Genomic DNA, 26,776 nt, shown 5'->3' with positions numbered 1-26,776 from the left:
GTAGCCGGAGGGGCGTCCTCCAACGCAGACTCCAGAGCCAACTAGACCCTGTCAGTGCCTGAATACCCTCAGGAGTGACCGGAAGCGCTCTACAAATCTACTGATTAATTTATTGAATGACTAGGACCATGCCTTCCAGGCTGGAACCTGAGCCCTATTCCTATGAGCTTTGTCTCTTGAAGGCTTGGGAGGGGTCGCTGGACCATGAAGAATACCAGCCTTTAGATCCCCTAATGGACTGGTGTGAGAACTTGGAGGAGGCCAGTTGATTGAAGACTGGTATGCTTTCTTTCCCTACTGTGGCTGCGGTTGGGGGAGCATCCTTTGCAGTGGTGGTGAGAAGGGCGACCGAAATCCTGGACCTGAACCTACCATGTGCGGCTGTCAAGGCGAACGTCTTGACATAGGTGCCTAAGCCAGGAGTAACCCCCTCAGAACCACTTTTCCCATTCAGTGAAGCCCTTACTGACGTCCTGCTTGGACCTGGTCCAAGCCCAGCACATAGGCTCCTGTGAACAGGACGACTGCCCGTCGCCACTGCCCTTCCCCAGCGAACCCCAATTTCCGCTCACACCGCCCCCAACTCGGAGAGCTTGGTGGTCAAAGCCTCTACTTCCCACGTAAATTCTGGCACATTCCCTACTGCCCCTCCATATAGGGATTCAAAGAGGCTGGGCAACTTAGGGGAGAAGATGTTTTCATTCACCAGCCTGCCACTATGGTCTGTGGACACCACATACCTTTTGGGCTGTTACTCCCATGCTCTATGAGATTTGGTGGTGCAGGTGCTACCCGTGGTCCCGGAAGAGGCCTGGGCCATACAGTCCGAGGCTGTTGCTGACTGGAGAGATGTAGCAAAGTTCACAGTCAGATATATGCTGGATACCACCGACTCGCTGGGCAGAACGGTTTCATTGACAGTGGCCTTACAGCACCACGCCTGGTTGAGGACAACTGGCTTTTCTGGGAAAGTTCAAACGTCACTTTGATGGCTCCCTTCACTTTGGAGACCAGGCAGACTCCGCGTTGGAGCATTTTAAGGATAGCAGGGCTTTGACCAGGTCCTTCTGCCTTTCCATGACCCTCGCCACCCACACTCCGCATTTTGCTCTTTTCTTGACTACGGAAGGGGCTTCCAGTCGTTTCTCTACCCATCCAGCAACCCCAGCATGCAAGCTTCCCAGGCTCTGCATGGCTGAGGCCGTGGTACCTACAGACCACATGGTTTGGCCAGTCAGAGGTCGGGCCAGTTCTCCACTCACCCAGCAGCAGCAACAGCCTCCATACTTTATAGTTTGCCCACCTCCCGTCATGAGCACCCAATGAAAGGCAGATTATACCATCACCTGCTCCACTGGAGGTCTCAAACAGACCAATAGGGCTTCAAATCGTCCAAAGGGGCTCCTACCCTCAGCTAAAGATGACTAGTGGATCAGGAATGGCGTCTCCATCAGGAGGTGGTGCATGGTCTCTTTCAGCAGTGTGGAGAGTCTTGGTTAGATCTACTCGCCACCGCCTAAACGTGCAATGTCAGCAGTTCTGCATGCTGGAATTTCTTTGCTCTGAGAAGCTTTTCACCTCGAGTTGCTTAGGCCTCCTGTAGTCCCAAGACATTGCTGTGGCTCCAGACAGGGCTTTGAGAGTTTGGTATCCCGAGCAATTATACATGGCTATCGCTCCTCTGACCAGGCTGCTCCTTCAGGAATTCTTCTGTCACAGCAGGGAGGGTTCTCCACCTGACCCGGTCAACTCTCTTCCTTCTTGCAGTGAGATGGAGCTGCAACAGTTGACAGCTTTCAACCTTCCAACCGAAGTCTGCACTCTTATTCTGGCAACCAGCTGTCCCTCCACCAAAATGGTATAGGTCTGCTGTTGGGGCAAGTTTGGGACATGGTGTGTGGAGAAACCGGTTGCCCTTCTTTCTGCTCCCCTCTCCCAGGTCCTTCTCTTTATTATGTCTCTTTCTTAGAAGGGCTCTGGGCATCTCAAAGGGCTACATTTCTGCTGTATCAGCCTTTTCTCAGTTGCCTTACCAGCCATCCCTCTTCAAACCCTCATTTGTGCATAGGTTCTTGAAAGGTTTGCAACATCGGTTTCCTCCTTCTACTTTCATCATTCCACAGTGGGACCTTAATCTAGAACTCATGTTCCTGATGTGCTCTCCTTTTGAGCCTTGCACCACCATCCTCTCAGGTTCCTTACCATCAAGGGGGTCTTCCTGGTGGCAATACCATCTGCCTGAAGGGTCAGTGAGCTTCAGGCTTTGTCATCCAGGTCTTCATACCTAAACTTTTACCCAGACAAGCTTGTCCTATGAACTAGAGCTTCCTTTCTGCTGAAAGTAGTCACTTAATTTCATGTAGGCCAGTCCATCACCCTGCATCCTTTTTATGCCTCACCACATCCCTCTAAAGGAGAGGAGTGACTTCACCGACTGGACCCTAAAAGACCGTTGTTGTCCTACCTTGACCACACTTGGGAGTTCTGGGTGCGCTATCAACTCTTTGTGGGGTTTGTCGGAGCGACAAAGGGAAGGGCTTTGCAGAAGTGGACCATCTCTCGATGGATTAGGCTCTGCATTAAAATATGCTATCATTGACAAAGAAGCTACCCCCCTGAGGGCATGTGTGCTCCTTCCACCAGAGCCAAGTCTGTGATAAGTGTTAGCAAGCGGATTCCTGGGTTCTGGATATCAGCCTGGCAACAACGTGGTCCTCTTGCACGCATTCGCAAAGCACTACTGTGTGGACAGTCGGGTCAATTAGGACGGCACTTTGTCCATTTGGCCCTGCAGGACACTTTGGTACGAAATTGTTTCGAAGACCCACCTCCGAGGAGGTATTGCTTAGGTATCTATTCTAAGGCAAGGAATCTACAGTTAGAAATCTCTATGAGATGAACAAGTTACTTACCTTCGGTAAAGCCTTATCTGGAAGAGACTTTAACCAGATGAAGATTTTCCCTCTTTCAGGGTCCTAGTTTTCCATACCAGTGGTCAGTGTTCATCGTGGCTCTGTGATCCTGGTTTGGAGAATTGCGAAAAGAAACTTATCTCAGCACGCTGGTGTGGCGCCTATATAGGCTCTGCGCAAGTCACTTCTAGCGTGCATGCCGCCGCACAGAGATGATCAGCGCCACCTATCAGTGCGCAGGGGTACGGCGCACTAAAAAATTCAGAATTCATTCAGACGCCAAGGGATAATACTCAGGGGATGATGCTAAGATAACTAATCTGCGGCTAGATAGAGTCTCTACTCGATAAGGTGTTACAGAACGTAAGTAACTTGACTTACTCTGCATACATACTATATACTTTCATACAGTCCTGTGATATATGGAAAATATATCCTCTGACCATGTGAAATGTTCCACCATCTAAAAGACAGCTCAGTGGCAATATGTACACGTTTACAGTGGCCATTGTTTAACTAATATTCTCTTAATAAAGAGGAAACCAAACATGAGCATCCTAAATCTGACCATTGCCAAGTGTTAGCTGCATCTTGCAGAGAACAGTCAGCAGTCTCTTTTCTACAGATAGTGGGCATTTTTAAACAAAAACGTTTTTCCCCTAAGATTTTCCATTGTCAACTACATAATTTTTTAGGTCTCGTCCTATTCCATTCCGCAAGGAATGAATAGGACGAGACTATTGGGAGCGAAACTAAGAGCTAAACTAAGCTCTCAAAAATGCGGATTTCCAGAAGTGCATATGTCTCGTGCACACGCTTCTATCCGCCTGCCTCGCATCACCACATCAAAGCCAGCCATCTGTTGCTTCCCCAGCGTGGAGCCCCCAGCAGGTTCACTTCAAAGGGATCCGCTCCGCCCCCTGCTGCATCAAAGGCTTTTATTTCGCGGCCGTGTTTTTTTTGCCCCTGTTAGGCTCATTTTTGTGCCTTTCTGACCTGTTAGACACATTTTTTGTGCCTTTCTGCCCCTATTAGACTCGTTTTTTCACGTTTATCTTCCCTTCTGCCCTCTGTTGGACTCCCTTTTTTGTGCATTTCTGCCCCTGTTAGACCCTTTTTTTGTGCCCTTCTGCCCCTGTTAGGCTCGTTTTTTGTTTTGTAGGAAAAGTGGGGCCCCTGCCTTATAGGATGAACCCTAGCAAGGTGAAGTAATTTTTTTGGAAAACGGAAAGTGCACACCGGGTTATGTGTACTAGTAATTCATGAGTAAATTAGACATGTATTTTATAATAACTCATTTTCCACTCATAAAAATCTGATTGATGTTATTTATTCTTTATAAATCTTTTGATATATCTTCTTTTTAGTTAGGTTTTTAGTTTTTCTTATTTTCTTTTTTTTCCTTATTTCATCCTTTTCATATATATACTTTCACTTTTATACAAACATTTTTACACACAAAACCACATAAAATCTATATCCTTTAAAACAACATCATTCCTGTTTGAAACTTAATATAAACGCAGAAATAGTTCCTTCAACGCGTTTCGGCGGTCGCCTTCCTCAGGAAATCTGCCTTATTATTTGCTATACCCGTGGCTAAAATGATGAGAAAATGATATTTTAGCATTCATCTTCTGTACAAATTTGTTTTAATTTTCATGTCTAACTTTTACTTCATTGTGTTATATCTCTATAAAACATTATTTCCATATTATTTACATCTGTGCAAATCCCTAAGCGATCAGTAAGCCTACTTTGGCTAGGTGCTGTCATATCTACATACTTATGCATTTTTATAGATGGTTTTCATATGCATCATAATCATCTACTTCATTTCTAAAAAAAAAAAAAAAAAAAAAAGGCTCGTTTTTTGTGCCTTTCTGACCCTATTAGACTTGTTTTTTCTCATTTTTCTGCCCTCTGTTAGACTCGCTTTTTTATGCCCTTCTGCCCCCTGTTAGACTTCTTTTTCCCTTGTTTTTCTGCCCTTCTGCCCTTATTAGACTCGTTTTTTGTGCCTTTCTGGCCCTGTTAGTCCCGTTTTTGTGCCTTTCTGCCCCTGTTAGGCTAGTTTTTTTTTCCCTTTCAACCCCAGCATCACTCAGCGCAACCCCAGCATCACTCAGCGCAACCCCAGCATCACTCAGCGCAGCCCCAGCATCACTCAGCGCAGCCCCAGCATCACTCAGCGCAACCCCAGCATCACTCAGCGCAACCCCAGCATCACTCAGCGCAGCCCCAGCATCACTCAGCGCAGCCCCAGCATCACTCAGCGCAACCCCTGCATCACTCAGCGCAACCCCTGCATCACTCAGCGCAACCCCTGCGTCACTCAGCGCAACCTCTGCGTCACTCAGCGCAACCCCTGCGTCACTCAGCGCAACCCCTGCGTCACTCAGCGCAACCCCTGCGTCACTCAGCGCAACCCCTGCGTCACTCAGCGCAACCCCTGCGTCACTCAGCGCAACCCCTGCGTCACTCAGCGCAACCCCTGCGTCACTCAGCGCAACCCCTGCGTCACTCAGCGCAACCCCTGCGTCACTCAGCGCAACCCCTGCGTCACTCAGCGCAACCCCTGCGTCACTCAGCGCAACCCCTGCGTCACTCAGCGCAACCCCTGCGTCACTCAGCGCAACCCCTGCGTCACTCAGCGCAACCCCTGCGTCACTCAGCGCAACCCCTGCGTCACTCAGCGCAACCCCTGCGTCACTCAGGGCAACCCCTGCGTCACTCAGGGCAACCCCTGCGTCACTCAGGGCAACCCCTGCGTCACTCAGGGCAACCCCTGCGTCCCTCAGCGCAACCCCTGCGTCCCTCTGCACAACCCCTGCGTCCCTCTGCGCAACCCCTGCGTCCCTCTGCGCAACCCCTGCGTCCCTCTGCGCAACCCCTGCATCCCTCTGCGCAACCCCTGCATCCCTCTGCGCAACCCCTGCATCCCTCTGCGCAACCCCTGCATCCCTCTGCGCAACCCCTGCATCCCTCTCCGCAACCCCTGCATCCCTCTGCGCAACCCCTGCATCCCTCTGCGCAACCCCTGCATCCCTCTGCGCAACCCCTGCATCACCCAGAAACACCACAACAACACCACTGCATCACTCTAAACCACCACTGCATCACTCTAAACCACCACTGCATCACTCTAAACCACCACTGCATCACTCTAAACCACCACTGCATCACTCTAAACCACCACTGCATCACTCTAAACCACCACTGCATCACTCTAAACCACCACTGCATCACTCTAAACCACCACAGCACTACTCTAAACCACCACAGCATCACTCAGGACCACAGCACCACGCACAACCACCACAAATTCAATTAACACCACCCAGCACCACTCACCACCACATTATCACTCCGAACCACCACAGTATCACTCAGCACCACCACAGTATCACTCAGCACCACCACAGTATCACTCAGCACCACCACAGTATCACTCAGCACCACCACAGCACAACTCAGAACCACCACAAAACTACTCGGCACCACCACAGCAACACTCAGCACTCCACCCTCCAACTCCACCCTACAAATCCACCCTGAAACACCAACTACACCCTCCACCCTACAAATCCACCATCAAACAGACTCAAAAAACAAAAACACAATCAAACTCCACCCTCCAAATACAAGTCCACCAAGTTATTTGCAAAAGTTTTACCAATTACCATTATACATTACAATAACTTTTATTTAAAAATTAATTCATACATTTCATTAGAAGACATTGTTATTTGTAATATCAATACATATAAGAACCATACAAACACATATTGTATTACAATTGCAAAAGGTGTCACATTAAAAAAATTAGAACTATTGGCATTGTAAAATACAAAACTATTAATTCCTATATTTCACTATTAAAAAACATAAATAAAAATAAATATCATTTACAATACCAAAACATCAAACTTTCCTAATGCGAGACCTATTGCATTGCAAATGCTTGTCTTTTTCTTTTTTCTTTTCTATTGGCAACCACAGTACAATGTAGTTTTTACTTACGGTTTTTGGTACACATTTCCCTGTTTGGCGAAAAAAAATACTTTTTTCAAGCTAACTGCCCCAAAAAAAACATATATCATCAAAATCACCAACATGATATGGTCCTATATTGTCATCTTAGTGACTTAGGCCTCCTAGTTTATGATGTCACCCCCACATCCTCCACTCGATTGCATTGAAGGACCATTCTGCACGATTTCTTGTTACATGTCATCGCACACACCCTTATGTAGATGCACCCTTATCTATACACACACACACACACACACACACCCTTATGTAGAGTTACACCGTCAAAGTAGCAGTGTAGAACATTTGGAGGTTGTCCGTCTACACTTTAGTAAAATTCATTTTTAAAATGCTGAATTATCTTATTTCCTCATTTTATGTTTTCCAGGGCAATTCGGGTCTTGGCTTTAGCATTGCTGGAGGCACGGACAATCCACACATTGGAGATGACACAAGTATTTTCATTACTAAAATCATTTCGGGGGGTGCTGCAGCACAGGATGGAAGATTACGGTATGTTCTCTATTTCCCAAAAATATACTTACTTTATGTCCTGTTATTTTTTTCTCACCATTTGTATCTGCTTATCTATTTTACATAATCATTTCTTTAGTATATCTGTTGTTAAAGAGTATATTGAAATTGATTTTTAGAATATTAAATAATTTCATGCACATTTAGATTTTTTTCATATTTAGTACAGAGAAGTTGTGAATGTGAGATGTATTTGCTGTCACTTGCAGTATTTCTATTGAGGGTGCATAATATTAAACACTTCTAAATGATTCATGTATAATCAGGATGTGAGAAGGTGATTTGGATGTAAGTGTTAAAAGCAGCATGTTTTGGAACTTTGCAGCCCACAATTTTGCGACTATTGACACCTACAATTATGTAAGCGGTCTGATTTTGTAAAAGTGAAATTCAAAATTAAGACACGTTGCAATTATTCATTTTTAGTTTATCTAGGACACTAAAGCGCCAAAGGGGAGTGCAGAAAAGCTGTAGCATTAAACTCAAAAGACTTTAAAGTTACATGCTGAGAAAGGTCTGAAAAGCTTCCCAAAAAGGATGGTTTTAAGAACAGCCTGTCATATGGGAGATGGTTTTTGACATACATTATTTACTATTGGTTTCTTCTTTGTTAGGGCTCGCCCCTTTCCTATTCCGCAGGAATAGGAAAAGAGCCCTAATGCAGCTAAACTAAACATCAGGCCCCAGAGGATTTTGGACAGTTCACGTTAATCACAATCACCTGACCTGCTCTCATGCACGAGCCTTCCCCCTGGCAGCAGCATTTCTCCTTTTACGGCCATCTGTTCCCCAGCACCTCCCCTCTCTCTCCCCTAATTATTCACTGCATGGCCAGCCGGCACATCGAAGGCAGCTACTCCCCATGCGTCTCGTTTATTTTTTTTGTCCCCTCTTGGAACAGACCTCGCTCGACCCCCTCCCTGTTCTCACAGTGCCCGCCTCCCTGCCCCCCAACCCAAAATACCTCCGGATGATGAAAGACCCCTGCATGCTACCAAGGTCTCTCCTGTAGGCACCCCTTCCCCTCCCCCCTCCGAACAACGCCCTGCCCGTGGAGGTGCCTTCCCCTGACTATGGAAGTGCCTTCCCAGTGCGTTCTTTCTTGTTGTTGGAATGTTTACCATTCATTGCAGTATTATCCTCGTTTCCTGATGCTGAGCATTAGCAAAACACTTTTTTTTCTCTCCTTGCTGACGCTGTTTAAGGGCTGCAGTAATTGGTTTCTGTGTGGCCATGACACTGAGTAATGAGGGCAGAGTGGCCCCGTCCGTTTACCCTACGAAATCAACAGCTCTTCAGTACAACTGATATTAGTAGTCTACAGCCCACAAAGACATTCGGAGGCGGGGAGACCTGTGGAGAACTGGAGACCGTCACAGTTACAAACAACAAGAAGCAGCTCCGCGGGACAATAAATGTCGGGGCAGAATCATTAACATTTCCGGTGGAAACTGTCATGTAACTGCCAGTCAGTGCTCCTCTACCAGGCCCTCACTTGCCCCGTTCCATCCGTTACCGTCCTTCCAGAGACCTTCGAAAGGCATGTACGAAATTCTATAGAAAACACAAAGAATAACTGTGGGTCTAAGACGGAGGGAAAGCTATGTGTGTGTAAATATGACTATATGTGTGCTTCCAAATTTGAGCAGATTAGTGGACTTTTACCCTTTGTGAAAATATGTCCATCAGTTACTCTTCCTGTGCCGCCCTATTCATCATTTGGCCTACTTCACAGTAGGTAGTCCATATTTGCCATCTCCAAAGATGTTACTAGGAGATGGTTGGTTTTAATGGTGTTGTTATACAGGATGATGGGTGGATGTTGTTGATTCGTAATTGAAAGCAGTGCATATGTGATTTGTGAATAGTGATAAAGAAATGTGTTTGTGGTAAAATTGGATAGTGTACGCAATATAACTTTATGCTGGAGTCATGCACTTCCAACAATAAAAACAATAGAGTGCAAAAAAGTCAGATGGTTCAAACAAATAACTTCTGACTGGGTTATCTGGTCGACATGTTTCTGCGGACATTTAATGGTCCAATGTGGTACCTGCCGCTTCTTCAGGACCCATAAACTTGATTGCTACTGCTCTTACATGATGAACTAAAAAAACAACAGTGAACAACAATGGTAAATGCCACCTGTTCACTTCTGGTATTCCTCCTTGTTAATTGGAAGAGGCCCAGATGTCAAATCGCCATAACACACACACATAGACAAACACAAGAACAAATGGATAACAAGCCATCATTAGTATGGGTTACCGCTAGAGATACTTATCATATAAGGTCAAGTGACCTACATTTATAACCTATTTAACAAAGTGTCATAGGCTCACCTTAGATTCAAGGGGAACGTGTTTCTCCTCACCTGGTAAGCAGCTCAGGACAAATGATGCTTATGTTATTAAACATTTCTCCATTATTGGGACTCTAGAGGTCAATGTCGGATTTGCGAGTGCTCTTTTATTAAGTAGGGCAAACTCAAACAAATGTTGCTATACACAGCAAACATTGCGTTTTATGTTGGAATAGACCGCGTATATGTAATAATCTGGGCTCTGCAGTCAGATAAATGGTAGTCGCCCATGCCAGAAGAACGCGATCGCGTTCAGACAGTTCTGTAATCGCTGCCGTTAAGCGATTAGCGCAATTGTTTAAACCAGACTCTGTTTACAGAGCCGTAATGGCTGTCCGGATTAGAAATTGCAGATCATGTTTACCTTTCTCGCTGTTGCCGTTATTTGATGACTAGCGCGTCGTAGCATGCTTAGGGCGTTTGTTACGGCAGGGCTCTATGTTCATGCCTTAACCTGCCCAGACGTGGTGGCAGCCCGCTGTTCTCTATCTCTGCTACCATAACTCAGTGACTTGCGCGTTTATTAGAGATAAATTACTTCGTCTCTATTGTTAGCAAAGTCTCCCCCTTACCTGTCCGTCGGTACTCCTAGTAGCCTTCTGGGCTGTTTGGGGAGGTACCGCGGCAGGGGCTGGCTACTTCCTTATTGATTTCCACTTGATTCTCATTGGGTGAGGCGGACACTCCTACAGCTAGGAATTGTGGGAGATGTCGGCTCCTCAGAGGAGCCGACAATATTGCGCTGGCAGCTACACCTTGGCGCCCCCCCTATAGGAACCTATGGTCCTCGCTGGACGCTCACTTCGACCTATTTAAACCACCATGATTATGCACATATACACCCTACCCATAGTTCGGGCTGCCTACCTGCCCAAGCGACTAACCTCATTGACTTATATGACTACCTTGATCCACCTATGACTGTAACCTTTGTAAATGTACTGATGCAATGCCTGTGCTTTACATTACTATTTGTGTTTAAATTGATTATTGTTTTTCGTTCCTTATGTTAATTTAATTTACCCCTCCTTTGTTCCCTTGCTCTTGTTGATACCGGAACCATGCATGATTTCTGCTCACGCCTGTAATGCTTACTCATCTCTCTCAATAAAAATTTTTGTGAAATAAAAAAAAAAAACAAAAAAAAAAACACAACGGAATGAACATCCGGCCTGTTTTTAAATTTTTTCTAATTGTCTGATCCAGTGATTCTCTAACTGCTGAGCAGTCACTTAGTTTATCAAAGCTATTTAATTTTCTGTACTATAGAGCGGTGCTCCATTGTCCTGAGCTGCTTGCCAGGTGAGGAGAAACGCGTTTCCCTTGAATCTAAGGTGAGCCTATGACACTTTGTTAAATAGGTGATAAATGTAGGTCACTTGACCTTATATGATAAGTAACTCTAGTGGTAACCCATACTAATGATGGCTTGTTATCCTTTTGTTCTTGTCTATGTGTGTGTGTTCTGGCAATTTGACATCTGGACCTCTTCCAATTAACAAGGAGGAATACCAGAAGTGGACAGGTGACATTTACCATCGTTGTTCACTATTGTTGTTTTTTTAGTTCATCACGTAAGAGCAGTAGCAATCAAGTTTATGGGTCCTGAAGAAGCGGCAGGTACCACATTGGACCTTTAAATGTCCCCAGAAACATGTCGACCAGATAACCCAGTCAGAAGTTATTTGTTTGAACCATCTGACTTTTTTGCACTCTATTGTTTTTGTTGGAAGTGCATGACTCCAGAAGTTGGAAGTGCATGACTCCAGAATAAAGTTATATTGCGTACACTATCCAATTTTACCACACACATTTCTTTATCACTATTCACAAATCACATATGCACTGCTTTCAGTTACGAATCAACAACATCCACCCATCATCCTGTATAACAACACCATTAAAACCAACCATCTCCTAGCAACATCTTTGGAGATGGCAAATATGGACTACCTACTGTGAAGTAGATCAAACGATGAATAGGGTGGCACAGGAAGAGTAACTGATGGACATTTTTTTACAAAGGGTAAAAGTTCACTAATCTGCTCAAATTTGGAAGCACACATATAGTCATATTTACACACACATAGCTTTCCCTCCGTCTTAGACCCACAGTTATTCTTTGTGTTTTCTATAGCTTGCCAGGGGGATTATAACTGTGCTGAGGTCGTTAAACATTCCCTCGGACCCTCCACCTATCTTTTTGTTTGTTGTATGTACGAAATTCTAGCCAGTACCAATAGCCTTTTAGAGGACTCTCCTGGCTAGTGACTGCTACAACTCTGGCTCTACTGGCCTTTCGGGGAAGTCCCCCAACCTGTGACTGCCACTACTTCAGCCATATTGGCATTTCAAAGGGCTCTGTTAGTGTGACTGTAGATTCCCCAGCCCCACAGGTCTGTCAGGGGTTGTGTCCGACATGCAGTGTCAGTGTATCTTCTAGGAATTAAAAGCAGGAGTGCAGGGTCTCAAACCTGATTTAATCCTCCTCTCCCAGTCATCTGCTCGCTGTCTGCCAATGTCACTCTACAACTCGAAATGCCTGTACTATCCTCTGCTGGAAACAGTCAAGAATCCTACACCAACTGCAGCACTGACCTTTGTTTTGTGCTCAATAAGTCCCTTACCAGCACCCCTGCCTCCTTCGGGTGCTTTAAACCAGCTTAGTGAATGCCGTATGGCTCAGTGAGTTGCTGAATTCATTATACAAAAAAGTTGCCGCAAGCTCCGTGCAGCGTTTTGATGTTAATCACACCGGTTTATTCATGTACTAATCTAGGTGCGATTGAAACACCTCGGAGGCTGTGACGTGCAGAATGAATCAGTAGCACAGTTTTGTGCACTAAGGGAACTCCCTTTATAAACTAACGTTTACTCAGGGTTTTCCTTCAATTACCACCACAACTGCGACTTGATTGACACAGATGGACTGAAGCATCAACACTCCTGCAGGAAGACAGGAGCCCTCCCCATCACACCAAGCCAGAGACGTCATCCATCACGGAGAAAAGCAAACTTTCCCTCTGGGCACAGCCTGCTGCAGCGTGCGCCTGCTCCTCCCCCTTCCTCTACAGCACCCAGGAGAAACAGCGCCTCGCTCCAATTGTCAGAGAAAATACCTTTTTTAGGTTTTGCCTGGCGTAAACGATGCGAAAGCATCGTTTCGCTAGGCGAAAACCTATTGTCTATAGTGTAGGGGGCATGGTCCGTCCCCAGTCTCCCATTGGCTAGCTCCATAAATGGAGGCTAGCCATTGGGAGACGGCTCTGTCCGTCAATCCTGGACCAGATTCGGGGGCGTTCCCGAGAATTTTTGGCTTTTGGCGACATCAGTCTCAGGAACGCCCCCGAATCTGGTCCGGCATTAAAAGCACACGCCTTCCTGCGCAGGCGGTGCTTTGAACGGGTGCGCAACGTTTTGCTGTGTCCCTGAGGCTGAGCTGCCCCTTCAACTGTGAAGCGGTGTACAGCATCGGAAGACACGGGTGAAAGTATAATGCTTTTCAGTATTGGCAAAAAGGGGATGGTTTTTGCCCAGGGGCCAGTGTACAGGAAAGTCAATATTGGACCTCTGTGGGCCCCCTCCCCAGCCCCTCGCTCCGTCTTTAACTCCTTGTTCCCTGAAAGCGGATTACTCGGCACCGTGACAGGGCGCAGGGCGGCAGCGACATGAAAGGCGAGCTCTGGGAACGGTCCAGGCCTGGAGGCCTCGGCCCTCCCGCCAGTCGTGGTCACTGGGCTGTGGCCGTATGCAGCCTTTGGGAGCCAGGGGAGCGTGAAGCCCTTCAGAGAGTAATTAATGGGGCCAGAGAGAGGTTCTGGGCCAGGAGTCCGCTGTGGGGGGGTCGACACAGAATGGGTAGTTCATGGGGTACAACAAAGTGTGAGTCTGAATGTGTACCCAAATCATTGCATTCCACAATTATAATAGTGCTAAAAAGGGTATGTTTAATTGAGTAATAAAGTGAGCGGAACAGAATGCGTAGTCAGGGCAGTAAGCAACATGGTGGTCTCAAAGGACTCTCTCCAATGGCCCGGAGTTTGGTTCAATATGTATCGTTCTTGATAAATAATAATCCCCTGAGGGTGTTTATTTACTGCATGAAATAAATTATACTAATTATGAGTTTTCTCAATAATAATGGGGAATAACAAGCAGATTTGGGTTCTTTCCTTCACTGGGCGCCACTACCTGAGTCCCTGCCAGTGACAGAAGCTTAACTGAATAGCGGAAACAAGGTAGACAAAGCTATCGGTTTTGCCAGTTCGTGTTGGCAGTATCACCTATACAACTAGCACTGATTTTGTCATGAGTGATTTGAGTTGGATGTTTCAGTTCTGAAAACAGACTTAAATATTACTGAGGCCTCTGGTCACTCAGTTCTCCCCTTTAGTCTTTCTTATACAACCCTCATGGTGATGGACACGTTTGCCCTGATTTCTCTCCAAATCACTATGAAATTTTCCAGCTACATTTCTCGCGTCCTCTTTCCTCTTCAGCTGTGTCTTTTCACCTTCTCCTGCACATACATGTATCACGTCTGCTTTATCACCATACACACAACCACCCACTCCCCTATAAGCCCTGCATTTTCTTTATCTTAGCACTGTTAATATTCTGACAGCTGGGAAGCACTTTCACACACCTTCTAGTAGTATTCCAATTGTCACACTCTTTGTGCTCATCAGAGGCCACTGATTGGATTTGCTTGCAGTCTAAAAACCTTCCTGACCTTCTGGCAAACACGGTGAAAAACATGCATTCCATTCAGAATTGGGTTCGGAGCTGTCAGATGTGGCCGTCATGAATCCTTACAACGAGTACTACTCTGTGATCCTTGCAGCTAACTAACTTTCTGCAAACGGTCACCAAATAAAAGATATGCAAAAATATCACCAGTTTTGTAATATTATTGATCCTAAAAAAGTTTTTGTTGAATGGGGAGCGCCATATAAAATAGATCGGCTGTATGAATTTTAAACTGTGTTGTATTCCTGGACTTTGATCACTTTGACCTAATGAAACACTTCTGTCAATTAACTTTTAAACTCAATTTGAACTTAACTTGAGTAAGGTTTTTGATACACTGTGATCAGATCTAATTTATTTGGCAAGCCCCATTCAATGAAAAATCGTTCTTTGGATCAGCAAAATGATAAAAACTGTTGAGTGAGTGCAGACTGAGTGCAGAGTGAGTGCAGAGTGACAGTGAGTGCAGACTGAGTGCAGTCTGAGTGCATAGTGACAGTGAGTGCAGACTGAATGCAGAGTGACAGAGAGTGCCGAGTGACAGAGAGTGACAGAGAGTGCCGAGTGCAGAGTGACAGAGAGTGCAGAGTGACAGAGAGTGCAGAGTGACAGAGAGTGCAGAGTGACAGAGAGTGCAGAGTGACAGAGAGTGCAGAGTGACAGAGAGTGCAGAGTGACAGAGAGTGCAGAGTGACAGAGAGTGCAGAGTCAGTTAGTGCTTTACATGCGCACCAGTTACGTCACACAAGGACACATTCATTTATTGGTAGGAACGGGGAGATTAAGTGATATGCATAGAATCACAAGATGTTGTCGACGCCGAGACTCGACCCTGGCCCCCCAGCTCCATAATGTCCGTGTTCCCGTTCCTTCCCGCAACCCCTCCCCCCCCCCCCCCCTCCCCTCCCGCTGTCCGTGTCTCTGGCCGTCTGTCCCACCTCATTTACATTAGAACATCTTCAGTCCCGCTCTTTACTAACCAGCTCCCGCAACAACTCCCCGTGCCAAGTCCTCGCACACACTCTTTACATAAAACGATATTCTGCTGCCTTTGGAATTTCGTGTCTTTAAGGGATGCCTTTGTGGTGGTGTGCTTTTTTGCTTCCGAGGCGAGCACTGTTGGATGTAACTGAAATCGTTACATTACCTTCTATTCTTTCCGTTCGCTGGAGGATTTTAACTCCCTTTAGCTGACAAGCATGCCTTTCATTGAATAGCAGAGGCATTCAAGTTTGTTACGCAGCGAGCCCCGGGGGAAGCAGGGCAGATGCAGGGGAGAGGGAAATGGAAGGCAGCCTCTGCTTGCACGAAATGTGGTTTTCAGCGCAGAGCGTTAGGTTCCCGCCCCCCCTCCCGCTGTCTGTTGCCCCCCTCCCGCTGTCTGTTGCCCCCCTCCCGCTGTCTGTTGCCCCCCTCCCGCTGTCTGTTGCCCCCCTCCCGCTGTCTGTTGCCCCCCTCCCGCTGTCTGTTGCCCCCCTCCGCTGTCTGTTGCCCCCCTCCGCTGTCTGTTGCCCCCCTCCGCTGTCTGTTGCCCCCCTCCGCTGTCTGTTGCCCCCCTCCGCTGTCTGTTGCCCCCCTCCGCTGTCTGTTGCCCCCCTCCGCTGTCTGTTGCCCCCCTCCGCTGTCTGTTGCCCCCCTCCGCTGTCTGTTGCCCCCCTCCGCTGTCTGTTGCCCCGCCTCCCGCTGTCTGTTGCCCCGCCTCCAGCTGTCTGTTGCCCCGCCTCCAGCTGTCTGTTGCCCCGCCTCCAGCTGTCTGTTGCCCCGCCTCCAGCTGTCTGTTGCCCCGCCTCCAGCTGTCTGTTGCCCCGCCTCCAGCTGTCTGTTGCCCCGCCTCCAGCTGTCTGTTGCCCCGCCTCCAGCTGTCTGTTGCCCCGCCTCCAGCTGTCTGTTGCCCCGCCTCCAGCTGTCTGTTGCCCCGCCTCCAGCTGTCTGTTGCCCCGCCTCCAGCTGTCTGTTGCCCCGCCTCCAGCTGTCCGTTGCCCCTCCTCCGCTGTCCGTTGCCCCCCTCCCGCTGTCCGTTGCCCCCCCTCCCGCTGTCCGTTGCCCCCCTCCCGCTGTCCGTTGCCCCCCTCCCGCTGTCCGTTGCCCCCCTCCGCTGTCCGTTGCCCCCCTCCGCTGTCCGTTGCCCCCCCTCCGCTGTCCGTTGCCCCCCCTCCGCTGTCCGTTGCCCCCCCTCCGCTGTCCGTTGCCCCCCCTCCGCTGTCCGTTGCCCCCCTCCGCTGTCCGTTGCCCCCCCTCCGCTGTCCGTTGCCCCCCCTCCGCTGTCCGTTGCCCCCCCCTCCGCTGTCCGTTGCCTCCCCTCCGCTGTCCGTTGCCTCCCCTCCGCTGTCCGTTGCCTCCCCTCCGCTGTCCGTTGCCCCCCTCCGCTGTCCGTTGCCCCCCCTCCGCTGTCCGTTGCCCCCCTCCGCTGTCAGTTACCCCCCCCTCCCCCTCCCGCTGTCCGTTCCCGCCTCCCCCTCCCGCTGTCCGTTCCCGCCTCCCCCTCCCGCTGTCCGTTCCCGCCTCCCCCTCTCGCTGTCCGTGTCCAAATATAATTTTAGGCAAAGCTCTGAAGTTAGGCCGGTTCAGTCGCCAACAGCTAATCCAGCCCTGTCCTCGATTTATTTTTTCTCCACCTTCATGTCATTGGTCTACTTTTGTCATACTAAACTACAATTCCCAGCGTGCTAAGCGGTTTGGTGAGCAACGCATTCTTCTCGAGTTACAAATCATGCTCTCTAAATGTTCTGATGCTTATACTAGTATTAAAGATGTTTTTTCAGGCAGTACCTTGACCCGGTGTTGCACTTTCTGTGTTTAGATCGGTGGCCGCGGGGCGGGTCACAGACAAAGCACACGGTAGCACATCTGCACTCATCCTGAAAGCCAGAATTATCACCAATATCGGGAACAAAACTGGAGAAGATGAGGCATTACGATAGAGCTATTGAGAACTGTGGAGCCAGCCAGGCTTGAGTCTCGGCGCCGGCTCTACAGCCCGTGATTCTGGGCACATCATTTAAATTCCCCGTTACCTTTAAAACAAACACTGGCCTTGTGTAGGCACATGCACAGAGCGCTCTAATACAGCGGAGTTCGCGCTATATAAAACTGAAAAAATACAAATAAATGGAGAACTGAGAGGAGGGTTTTCTGGCTCCCGTGAGTGTGTACAAGTAGCACCTCAGGGGCGGAAAGGGGTCGAGAGCCAGCTGAGAGGGCCTGGGGCGGGGGTGCAGGAGGGAGGGGGAGTGAAGTTTGACAAGCTGCGGCTCCAGCAGAGATGCATACACTTCAGGGAGGGGGGGCAGCAGGCGGGGAGGGGCCCCACAGACGCCCACCCCCAGCTCCACTGCAATCCGCGATCCTTCACACTGGGGAGCAGCCCTTCTCTGGGTAATGTGAGCCACAGGGAAACCAATCATGAGGCGAGGGACCGCGTGTGATCTTCGGCAGCCCGTCACTCACTCTTCCCTTTCACCACACTCTCCTTCTCTCACTGACTCTCTCTCTTCTACTCATACTCTCATCCCGTCACTCACTCTTCCCTTTCACCACACTCTCCTTCTCTCACTGACTCTCTCTCTTCTGCTCATACTCTCATCCCGTCACTCACTCTTCCCTTTCACCACACTCTCCTTCTCTCACTGCCTCTCTCTCTTCTGCGCATACTCTCATCCCGTCACTCACTCTTCCCTTTCACCACACTCTCCTTCTCTCACTGCCTCTCTCTTCTGCTCATACTCTCATCCCGTCACTCACTCTTCCCTTTCACCACACTCTCCTTCTCTCACTGACTCTCTTCTGCTCATACTCTCATCCCGTCACTCTCTTCCCTTTCACCACACTCTCCTTCTCTCACTGCCTCTCTCTTCTGCTCATACTCTCATCCCGTCACTCACTCTTCCCTTTCACCACACTCTCCTTCTCTCACTGCCTCTCTTTCTTCTGCTCATACTCTCTTCTCGTCACTCACTCTCTCTTCACCACACTGTTAACTCTCTCCAATGCACCACTCTCTCACCCTAATTTGTTTTTCCTTCTTGGCTCTATCTCTATTCATTATTCCTCCCCGACTCCTCCTGATTCTATAGAGAACTTTTCAAAAATTTTTGTAACCAACGTCCATTTGCGTGAGATTACGCTATTGGCATTGTAAATGACAATGCCATTAATTTATCTGTTTTTAAAACCAACACATAAATAAAAGATTTGGCATTGATAATGCCAATAGCTCTAACTTTGTCAAAGGAAAAACAATTGCATTGTAAATGCTTTTTAGGTTTTGCCTGGCGAAAGATGCGCTCTGCGCATCTTTTTCGCGCAGGCGAAAACCTAATCATTATAGTAGGGGAGACAGGAACAGCCCCCGTCTTCCATTGGCTAGCTCCATAAATTGAGGCTAGCCATTGGAAGACGGGCCTGTCCGTCAATGCCGGACCAGATTCGGGGGCGTTCCCGAGAACTTTTGGCTTTTGGCTATGTCACGCTACGTCAGCCGAAAGCCAATGCAAGGGAACGCCCCCGAATCTGGTCCGCCATTGACGGCACACGCCTTCCTGCTCGGGCTGTGAGAAGGAGCCCGCAGCCGCCGCCCCGTCTTCGGCGAGGCCCCGGAGAGGAGGAGCCTTGCCCGACGCCAACCGGAGGAGAACCAGCGGAACACTGGAGAGACCGGTGAGTCCCCTCCCGCTGTCATGGTGCCCCAGTGTCTGTCCGATGGTGTGCTTCTGCCAAGCTTCAGAGGACGTGCAAGTGAGTCGCTTTGTTTTATTTGGGGCTAGGGGAGACTCCCTCCCGCTACCCGTGTGTCCGTTCCCGCACCCGTACCCCCCTCCCACTCCCCGTGTGTCCGTTCCCGCCCTGCACCACCCCTCCCGCTCTCCGTGTGTCCGTTGTTCTTTTTACCTTTGGCTGCAATCATCAGTTCTTCAAAAAAAAGCGCAATCGATTTGCAGGGAGAGGATGCGCTTTGAGTGAGCCCTTTTAAACCATTGGCTTTCATGTTTTTCACAGTTTGCCCTTGCTTTAATGGGCTGTTTATCAAGGCATGAATGCCATTTCGTGGATGTTTACATTATCCTGTTTAGGTCTGGGTAATGGGGTTTCAAGCAGTCCCTTTGATGTGATATTAGGTGACACTGCAACATTTAATTTGCTAATATACTTTCTGATTTACTTTTTGTTTTTTACGTAGTGTTTGGATTCCTTAGACTATCATAAAGAGCTAGTACTAATCATCCTCGTATGCTCATTTATTTTACTTCGTAGTCATGGTAACCTGCTGCTGGAATTATTTTTTTTTGTTCACAAATAAATATTTGCAAGCACATGCTTTTTTTTAAAGATCCAATTGAATTACTGGCCCTCTGTCACAAGTACCTACTGTTCAATATTTTATGCGGCAGGTCTTTTGACCACTTACGGTATCTTTAGACTTCTTTTCAAAGCACTCTTCTTTGAGAGTCTATTTTGTCTTTGCTAATGCTGTCTGCGCATCAAAGAGGCCCTTTTTATAACTGATAAGGTAAACAACATTATTAATGAACCATCCTTGTTTTACATGACAAGTTTAAACAGTATGCAGCATTCGGCAAAAAGGTCTGTTTTATTAAACCTGCCAATGCTCTGTTGACCTCACTGTCTATGCTACTTCCCTTGATAACTCATCCGGGCGTCCGAGCAGTGTCCCAGTAATCATTTAATAATACATAATAGACTAACTATGGGGTACACTTGTGAGGCATGGCAACCATGAAGCACGCAGATGAACAAGATCGAGTGAGAAAGAGATTGTGAAAATGTTGGCATTATTATAGTAAAACATATATCAAAAGGCAGTTTAAGCAGATAAATGTATCTATCGATCTCTCTCCCTCCCTGCATATCCCCCCCCCCCCCCCCCCCCCCCAGCACGTCAGGCAGGGGGTTCGGCGCCCAGCAGCACACAGCTTAAGCCCCGTAACCAACCCCCTCCTTTTTTTTCTCTCTTCAGCCTTGTGGCTCTAACTAACGCAATTCTGCAAGGGGCCACACTTCGGGTGGATCTGCAGGTCACCGTAGTGGCAGAAAATCAATATAAGCAGCCTGTCCCCTCCCTGCCCTTTCCCAGCCTGTCCTCTCCCAGCCTGTCCACTTCCAGCCTGCCCTTTCCCAGCATGTCCTCTCCCAGCCTTTCCACTTCCAGCCTGTCCACTTCCAGCCTGCCCTCTCCCAACCTGTCCTCTCCCAGCCTGCCCTCTCCCAGCCTGTCCCCTCCCTGCCCTCTCCCTCCCTGCCCTCTCCTAGCCTGTCCTCTCCCTGCCTGTTGTTGTGTCCCGGCGGCAGCAGGCAGCAGCGTGCACTGCGTCCCCGAAGTAACAGCCCTAAAGCAAGCAAGAAGTACGCCCCCCTCCCACCAATCCCTGTTAGGTAGTGGAAACTGTCCAAACTGGGGTGCAGACAGCCCCTCTCACCTTTCGGCCTGGTACCACTGCACCGGCCGCACTACTTCCCTACTGACCGTTCTCCACTTCAGCCCCGTCTAAATTACAATTCATGCTTCTGACCCTTTTGCCTGCTTGTGCTTGTTTTCATGACCATGTTGCCTGCTTGTGCCTCCGTGTGCCCCTGTTGCCTGCTTGTGCCTCAGTGTGCCCCTGTCGCCTGCTTGTGCCTCAGTTTTCGTGCCCCTGTTGCCTGCTTGTGCCTCAATTTTCGTGCCCCTGTTGCCTGCTTGTGCCTCTGTGTGCCCCTGTTGCCTGCTTGTACCTCCGTGTGCCCCTGTTGCCTGCTTGTACCTCCGTGTGCCCCTGTTGCCTGCTTGTGCCTCCGTGTGCCCCTGTTGCCTGCTTGTGCCTCTGTGTGCTCTGTTGCCTGCTTGTGCCTCCGTGTGCCCCTGTTGCCTGCTTGTGCCTCCGTTTTCGTGCCCCTGTTGCCTGTTTGTGCCTCCATGTGCCCCTGTTGCCTGCTTGTGCCTCCGTGTGCCCCTGTTGCCTGCTTGTGCCTCCGTGTGCCCCTGTTGCCTGCTTGTGCCTCCCTGTGCCCCTGTTGCCTGCTTGTGCCTCCGTGTGCCCCTGTTGCCTGCTTGTGCCTCCGTGTGCCCCTGTTGCCTGCTTGTGCTGTGTGGGTGTGTGTGGAGGGCTCTGTGTGGCTGTGTGTGTGGGAAGCTTTGTGTTGCTGTGTGTGTAGGAAGCTTTGTGTGGCTGTGTGTGTGGGGGGCTTTGTGTGGCTGTGTGTGTGGGGGGCTTTGTGTGGCTGTGTGTGTGGGGGGCTTTGTGTGGCTGTGTGTGTGGGGGGCTCTGTGGCTGTGTGTGTGGGGGGCTCTGTGTGGGTGTGTGTGTGGGGGGGCTCTGTGTGTGGGTGTGTGTGTGGGGGGGCTCTGTGTGTGTTTGTGTGTCATTTGCGAGAGATAAAGCTAGTGGCATTGTAAATGACAATGCCATTTATTTATGTTAAAAAAACATAAATAAAAATGTCAAGAGCAATGCCAATAGCTCTAACTTTAACAAAGGCAAAACCATTGCATTGTAAATGCTTGTTGTCCAAATCCTCCTTGCTGCTATCGTGACCTGCCTAACCCTCCCAATGACAGTACTTTTTTTTTTGCGGACTCCCATGTTATTATGTGTGCAGCATTGGCTTCCTGGTTCTTTCTGTCACTGCAACTTCTCAGCTGACATGGACACCACTTTTATAACAGATTATAGAATGGGTTTAGCATGCTCAGCCCTCTCTCTTTGTCTGTGACTCTATGCTTCTCATTGTAACTGCGATGTTGGTACTTGTTTTAAGAAGTGCTAAGGGAGCGGTAGATCCGATTATTAGATGGCCTTTCCATATAGTGGTGTCTTGGTACTTAAATGCTTATGAGTTTTGTGCACTCCGATTAAAGTCACTGTCTCACAAAGCGCCCCTGTAGGTACTAATGCTTAGTGTACTTCATCCCTCAATTTCTTTTCTTTGTTCTCTTTTATTGTTACTATCTGTTTCTGCAGTATGATTAACTCTCATTGTAGTTCAAGTTAAGGGTCTTTGTAATACTTAAAATGAGGAAATTACAACCCCTCCACTGCTATTATTGAGTTTGTGTCCAGGCGACAGCTGCTGGTTCGTGTAAATAATCAGGTTTTACCAAAGTTACAGTAAATTGCTATTTATATAGAATAATAACATTTCTTAAGAATATATCTTCCCAGGCGTGGGAAGAACATCCTTTTAGGAACAACCTTTTAAGTGCCAGAATGGTCCTGAAAACGTTTGCCCAGCACCTATCCAGCATCGCCAAGTGGTGACATTAGCACCCCGACTTGGTCCCTCGCACATGAAGAAAAAGTTTTTCCTACAAGACAATAAAGTACCCAGAAGTCTTCTTCATCGAGGAAACTGTACTGGGAGAGTTTCAGGGTCGGATCCTTTAATGTAATAAACCCTGGCATTTTAAAGGTGATCCTAGAGTTTCAGCGTCCATCGGCTAAACCTTTGCAGTTGATGACTTCAGCTGGGGATGCTGAATCTATTCAGAATGTCTTCTGTACCCTCTGGGCCACTCCCCAAGCTCTGACCCCCAAGCAGCTCCAGCACTTGCTCCAGCACACAAGTAAGACATAGTCAAAGCCTACCTTAGTGCCTAAAGATGGCAGCCATATGTTTGCAATCAAAAAAAGCATTTTACAATAAATTAGCCATTGTATACAAGTTAAATAGACTAGTATGTGTGATAATTAGCTGAGAGGCATACCTAGAGGAGGATTAGAAACCCTTTTTACTTCTTAATGCACTTCATAGGAACATATTCCGCTTATTCATTTCATTTTCATTAAATTCTTTATTTCGGCTAAAATGCCATAAAAGACAGTGCATACATTACATTGCATTTCATTAGTAATTAAAAACATATCACTTGAATACATAAAACACAATACATAAAAATAATACAATACAAGTCAGAGGATAATTTGAGCGGGAACATACATTCATAGAACATAGAATGGACCATCGTGTCAATCTCAAGCAATCAGTTCAGTTACAATTGATGCCCTATTTTTTTCCTTTGATAAAAGATAGAAAGTAAAAATCTACTGACACTAAATATATGTTGAGATGTATTTGTTGTTAGGATTCTCAGAGCCTGTGAGCATGACCTCAAGCCTAAAAGTAGGCATATTGGTTTAATCCACTTCTTTCTAGCCTGTAAATAAAAGGGACAGAAAAAAAGAATATGCTGTTCGTTTTCGGTCTGGTTATAGTCACACATGGGGCAAATTTCATCCACTACTGGGGATGCTGAGTCGCGGTTCCTAGCCCAACGAGCCAAAGTGGTTTTAATTAATAAATTTCCATACCGAAGTTTTAAAAATTAAGTTTTGGCAAGTGGCGGCTCTATCTCGTCCATAAAGATCTCATAGAGCGGTTCATCCTTAAAGTTTAGAAACTTTGCGACTAAGGTACCACTGGTTGTAATATTTACAGTCCTACTTAACATAAAACTCCAAAAGGCCCTTTTTAGGATTAGTTTGGGGTTAGCAGGTAATTGCTCGGGATTCTCCCAAAAATGCTTCAATCCTATATTGTTCAACCATGTTTTAATATGCTTTAGCCCTGGGGTGGTGCTCTGGCTGTTAAGAATCATAATTTCCTTCAACCCGTCTCGGTAGTCTTGAAGTTCGGGCACATGCCATAGTCTCACCCACAGCATTAGAGGTCGAATCAACACTTGGTAATCTGTCCTTTTGAAGTTTAGGTCAAGCTCCAGGGGAACTAATGGGGTACCTCTAGGGACCCTTACCAGGCTGCGCATAAAGTTATTATCTAAGACACTAAAAGTCTCCCTGGAACCAGGACCCCATATTTCAGCACCATAGAGGACAGATGCTTGGACCTTAAATTTAAATAGTTCCATCACTGGGGACACCGCTTAACTAGTGCTCATACTTTGCTCCCTAAGAATTGGTTTAGCATTCTGGGCAAAGATTAATTTACTTTTATCAATTTGGGCTTTCCAAGTAAAATTTGAATCCAAAGTCACCCCTAAATAAGAAAAATGAGGCACTGATTCAAGCTTAACTCCTTTTAAAGTTAGACAGCCCTTGTCCGGTTTAATCAGATTTAGGGCCATACATTTGGTCTTCTTACCATTGATCTCCAACCCCTTTTGGCTACAATATTCATTAAAGGTATTTAATAATGTCTATAAGCCATTTTTCGTTTGGGAGATCAGAATCGTATCATCAGCAAATAGCAAAGATGTCACCTTTTCGCCGTTCAGTTTCGGAGAATCATTTTTACATCTCCCTAAAAAGGAGGGGATATCGTTTACAAAAAGGGAAAATAACGTCGGGGCCAGGACACAACCCTGGCGTACTCCACGTTCGATGGGTATTTTTTGAGTTAGTTCACCATTTGGGCCCCATCTAACTCTCGCAAAGTTCCCTTCGTGTAACTCTTTAATCTGAACGACAAGATTGTTTGGCATACCTGCTGCACTCAAGGTTTCCCATAAGAGATTGCGAGGCACCAAATCAAATGCAGCCCTTAAATCTACAAAGGCAACATATAGATGGCACCTTTTAATCACTACGTACTTCCAGTAGAGGCAGCAGAATCTAAAAATTTGGTCTATTGTGCTGACCTTAGGTCTGAAACCGGCTTGGAATTTAGTTAAAAATGAATTTTCATCTAGCCAATTACTCGCGCGTAATAAAATGTGTCGTGAGTAAATTTTCTGTAAAATGTCCATTAGACTTATTGGCCGATAATTACATGGGTCCATTCTATCCCCTTTTTTAAAAATTAAAACAATTTCCGCTCCCTTCCAACTTTCAGGAAATTCTAATGTGCAAGAAAATGCATTACACAGATAATTAATATAAGGTGCCCATACTCCTAGGTCATGCTTATATAGGTCCCCCGGGATTTTGTCCAAACCTGGAGCTTTCCCGGATTTAATTTGTGATATTGCCAACTCTGTTTCCCCTAAAGTAAAAACCAGGTGGTCTGCTGGGGGTTCAGGATTTTCTACACTCATATTCATATGTGGGTCATCGTATTTTTTATATAAATTCGTGAAATGGGTGACCCAAGTTTGCTCATCCAAAAAAATGTCTTTAATTACCCTGCCTGCATGGTTACCATTTGCGACCAGCCTCCACTTTTTGCTAAAAAGAAAAGGTACTATTGGCTTTGAATGACTGCATCCGGAAGACATAGTTTCATCACAAGGAACACATAAAAAAAATCAAAGTTAAAAAAAAAAGAAGCATAAAGAATGGAAAGAAAACATTATTGGTGATCTATGAACCCACCAACCCTGTTACTGAAGTGCGCTTTAATTGAGGCAGATGTGCACCTAAAGTTGTATGTCCTGTACCACTATTTTAGATTCCATAATTTTGGATTAGCACAGTTTTGCCTAATATGCATCTGTACCAATATTTCAGATTAAAAAATGTTTAAATAAATATTCTTTAGCGTTTTTTTTTTTACAATTATCATTTAATTTTTTAACGTTTGAAGTTAGTTTTTCCATTGTCTCACCTATAATTTCATTGCAACTCCCTGTTCTTATCCCGTGCTAATCGCCTGCTCTCTTCCACCCCACCTCCTTCATTAACTCCCTGTTCTCTTCTCTTCTCCCCAGCTGATCTGCTGCTCTCTTCCACCCGCCTTCTTCTCCAACTCCCTGTTCTCTTCTCCTGTGCTGATCTGCTGCTCTCATCCACCCCACCTCCTTCTTTAACTCCCTGGTCTCTTCTCTTCTCCTGTGCTGAACTACTGTTCTCTTCCACCCGCCTCCTTCTTTAACTCCCTGTTATCTTCTCCTGTGCTGATCTGCTGCTCTCGCCCACCCCAACTCCTTCTTTAACTCCCTGTTCGCTTCTCTTCTCCTGGGCTGATCTGCTGTTATCTTTCACCCTGCCTCCGTCTCTAACTCCCTGTTCTCTTCTCCCGTGCTGATCTGCTGCTCTCTTCCACCCCACCTCCTTCTTTAACTCCATGCTCTCTTCTCCTGTGCTGATCTACTGCTCTCTTCCACCCCGCCTCCTTCTTTAACTTTGTTTTCTTCTCCTGTGCTGATCTGCTGTTCCCTTCCACCACCTCCTTCTCTAACTCCCTGTTCTCTTCTCCTGTGCTGATCTGCTGTTCTCTTCCTCCTGCCTCCTTCTCTAAATCCCTGTTCTCTTCTCCTGTGCTGATCTGCTGTTCTCTTGCACCCGCCTCTTTCTCTAAC

General features: G+C 47.2%; 1 protein-coding gene across 19 annotated transcripts in view; it reads left to right on the top strand.

The window, feature by feature from the left end:
- DLG1 (discs large MAGUK scaffold protein 1) overlaps positions 1 to 26,776 on the top strand; it is a 1,304,904-nt gene that overhangs the window by 844,836 nt on the left and 433,292 nt on the right. For all 19 annotated transcript variants that reach the window (XM_086944257.1, XM_086944255.1, XM_086944253.1 and 16 more), the window contains one exon: positions 7,333 to 7,457. In XM_086944257.1, the coding sequence (XP_086800383.1) occupies positions 7,333 to 7,457 (125 nt within the window). The remainder of the gene's footprint in view (positions 1 to 7,332; positions 7,458 to 26,776) is intronic.

The sequence above is a fragment of the Lissotriton vulgaris genome, chromosome 11, assembly GCF_964263255.1.
Source record: "Lissotriton vulgaris chromosome 11, aLisVul1.2, whole genome shotgun sequence".
Lineage (NCBI taxonomy): Eukaryota > Metazoa > Chordata > Amphibia > Caudata > Salamandridae > Lissotriton > Lissotriton vulgaris.
The sequence above is the reverse complement of the archived record's forward strand: the minus strand, read 5'-3'. Positions and strand labels throughout refer to the sequence as shown.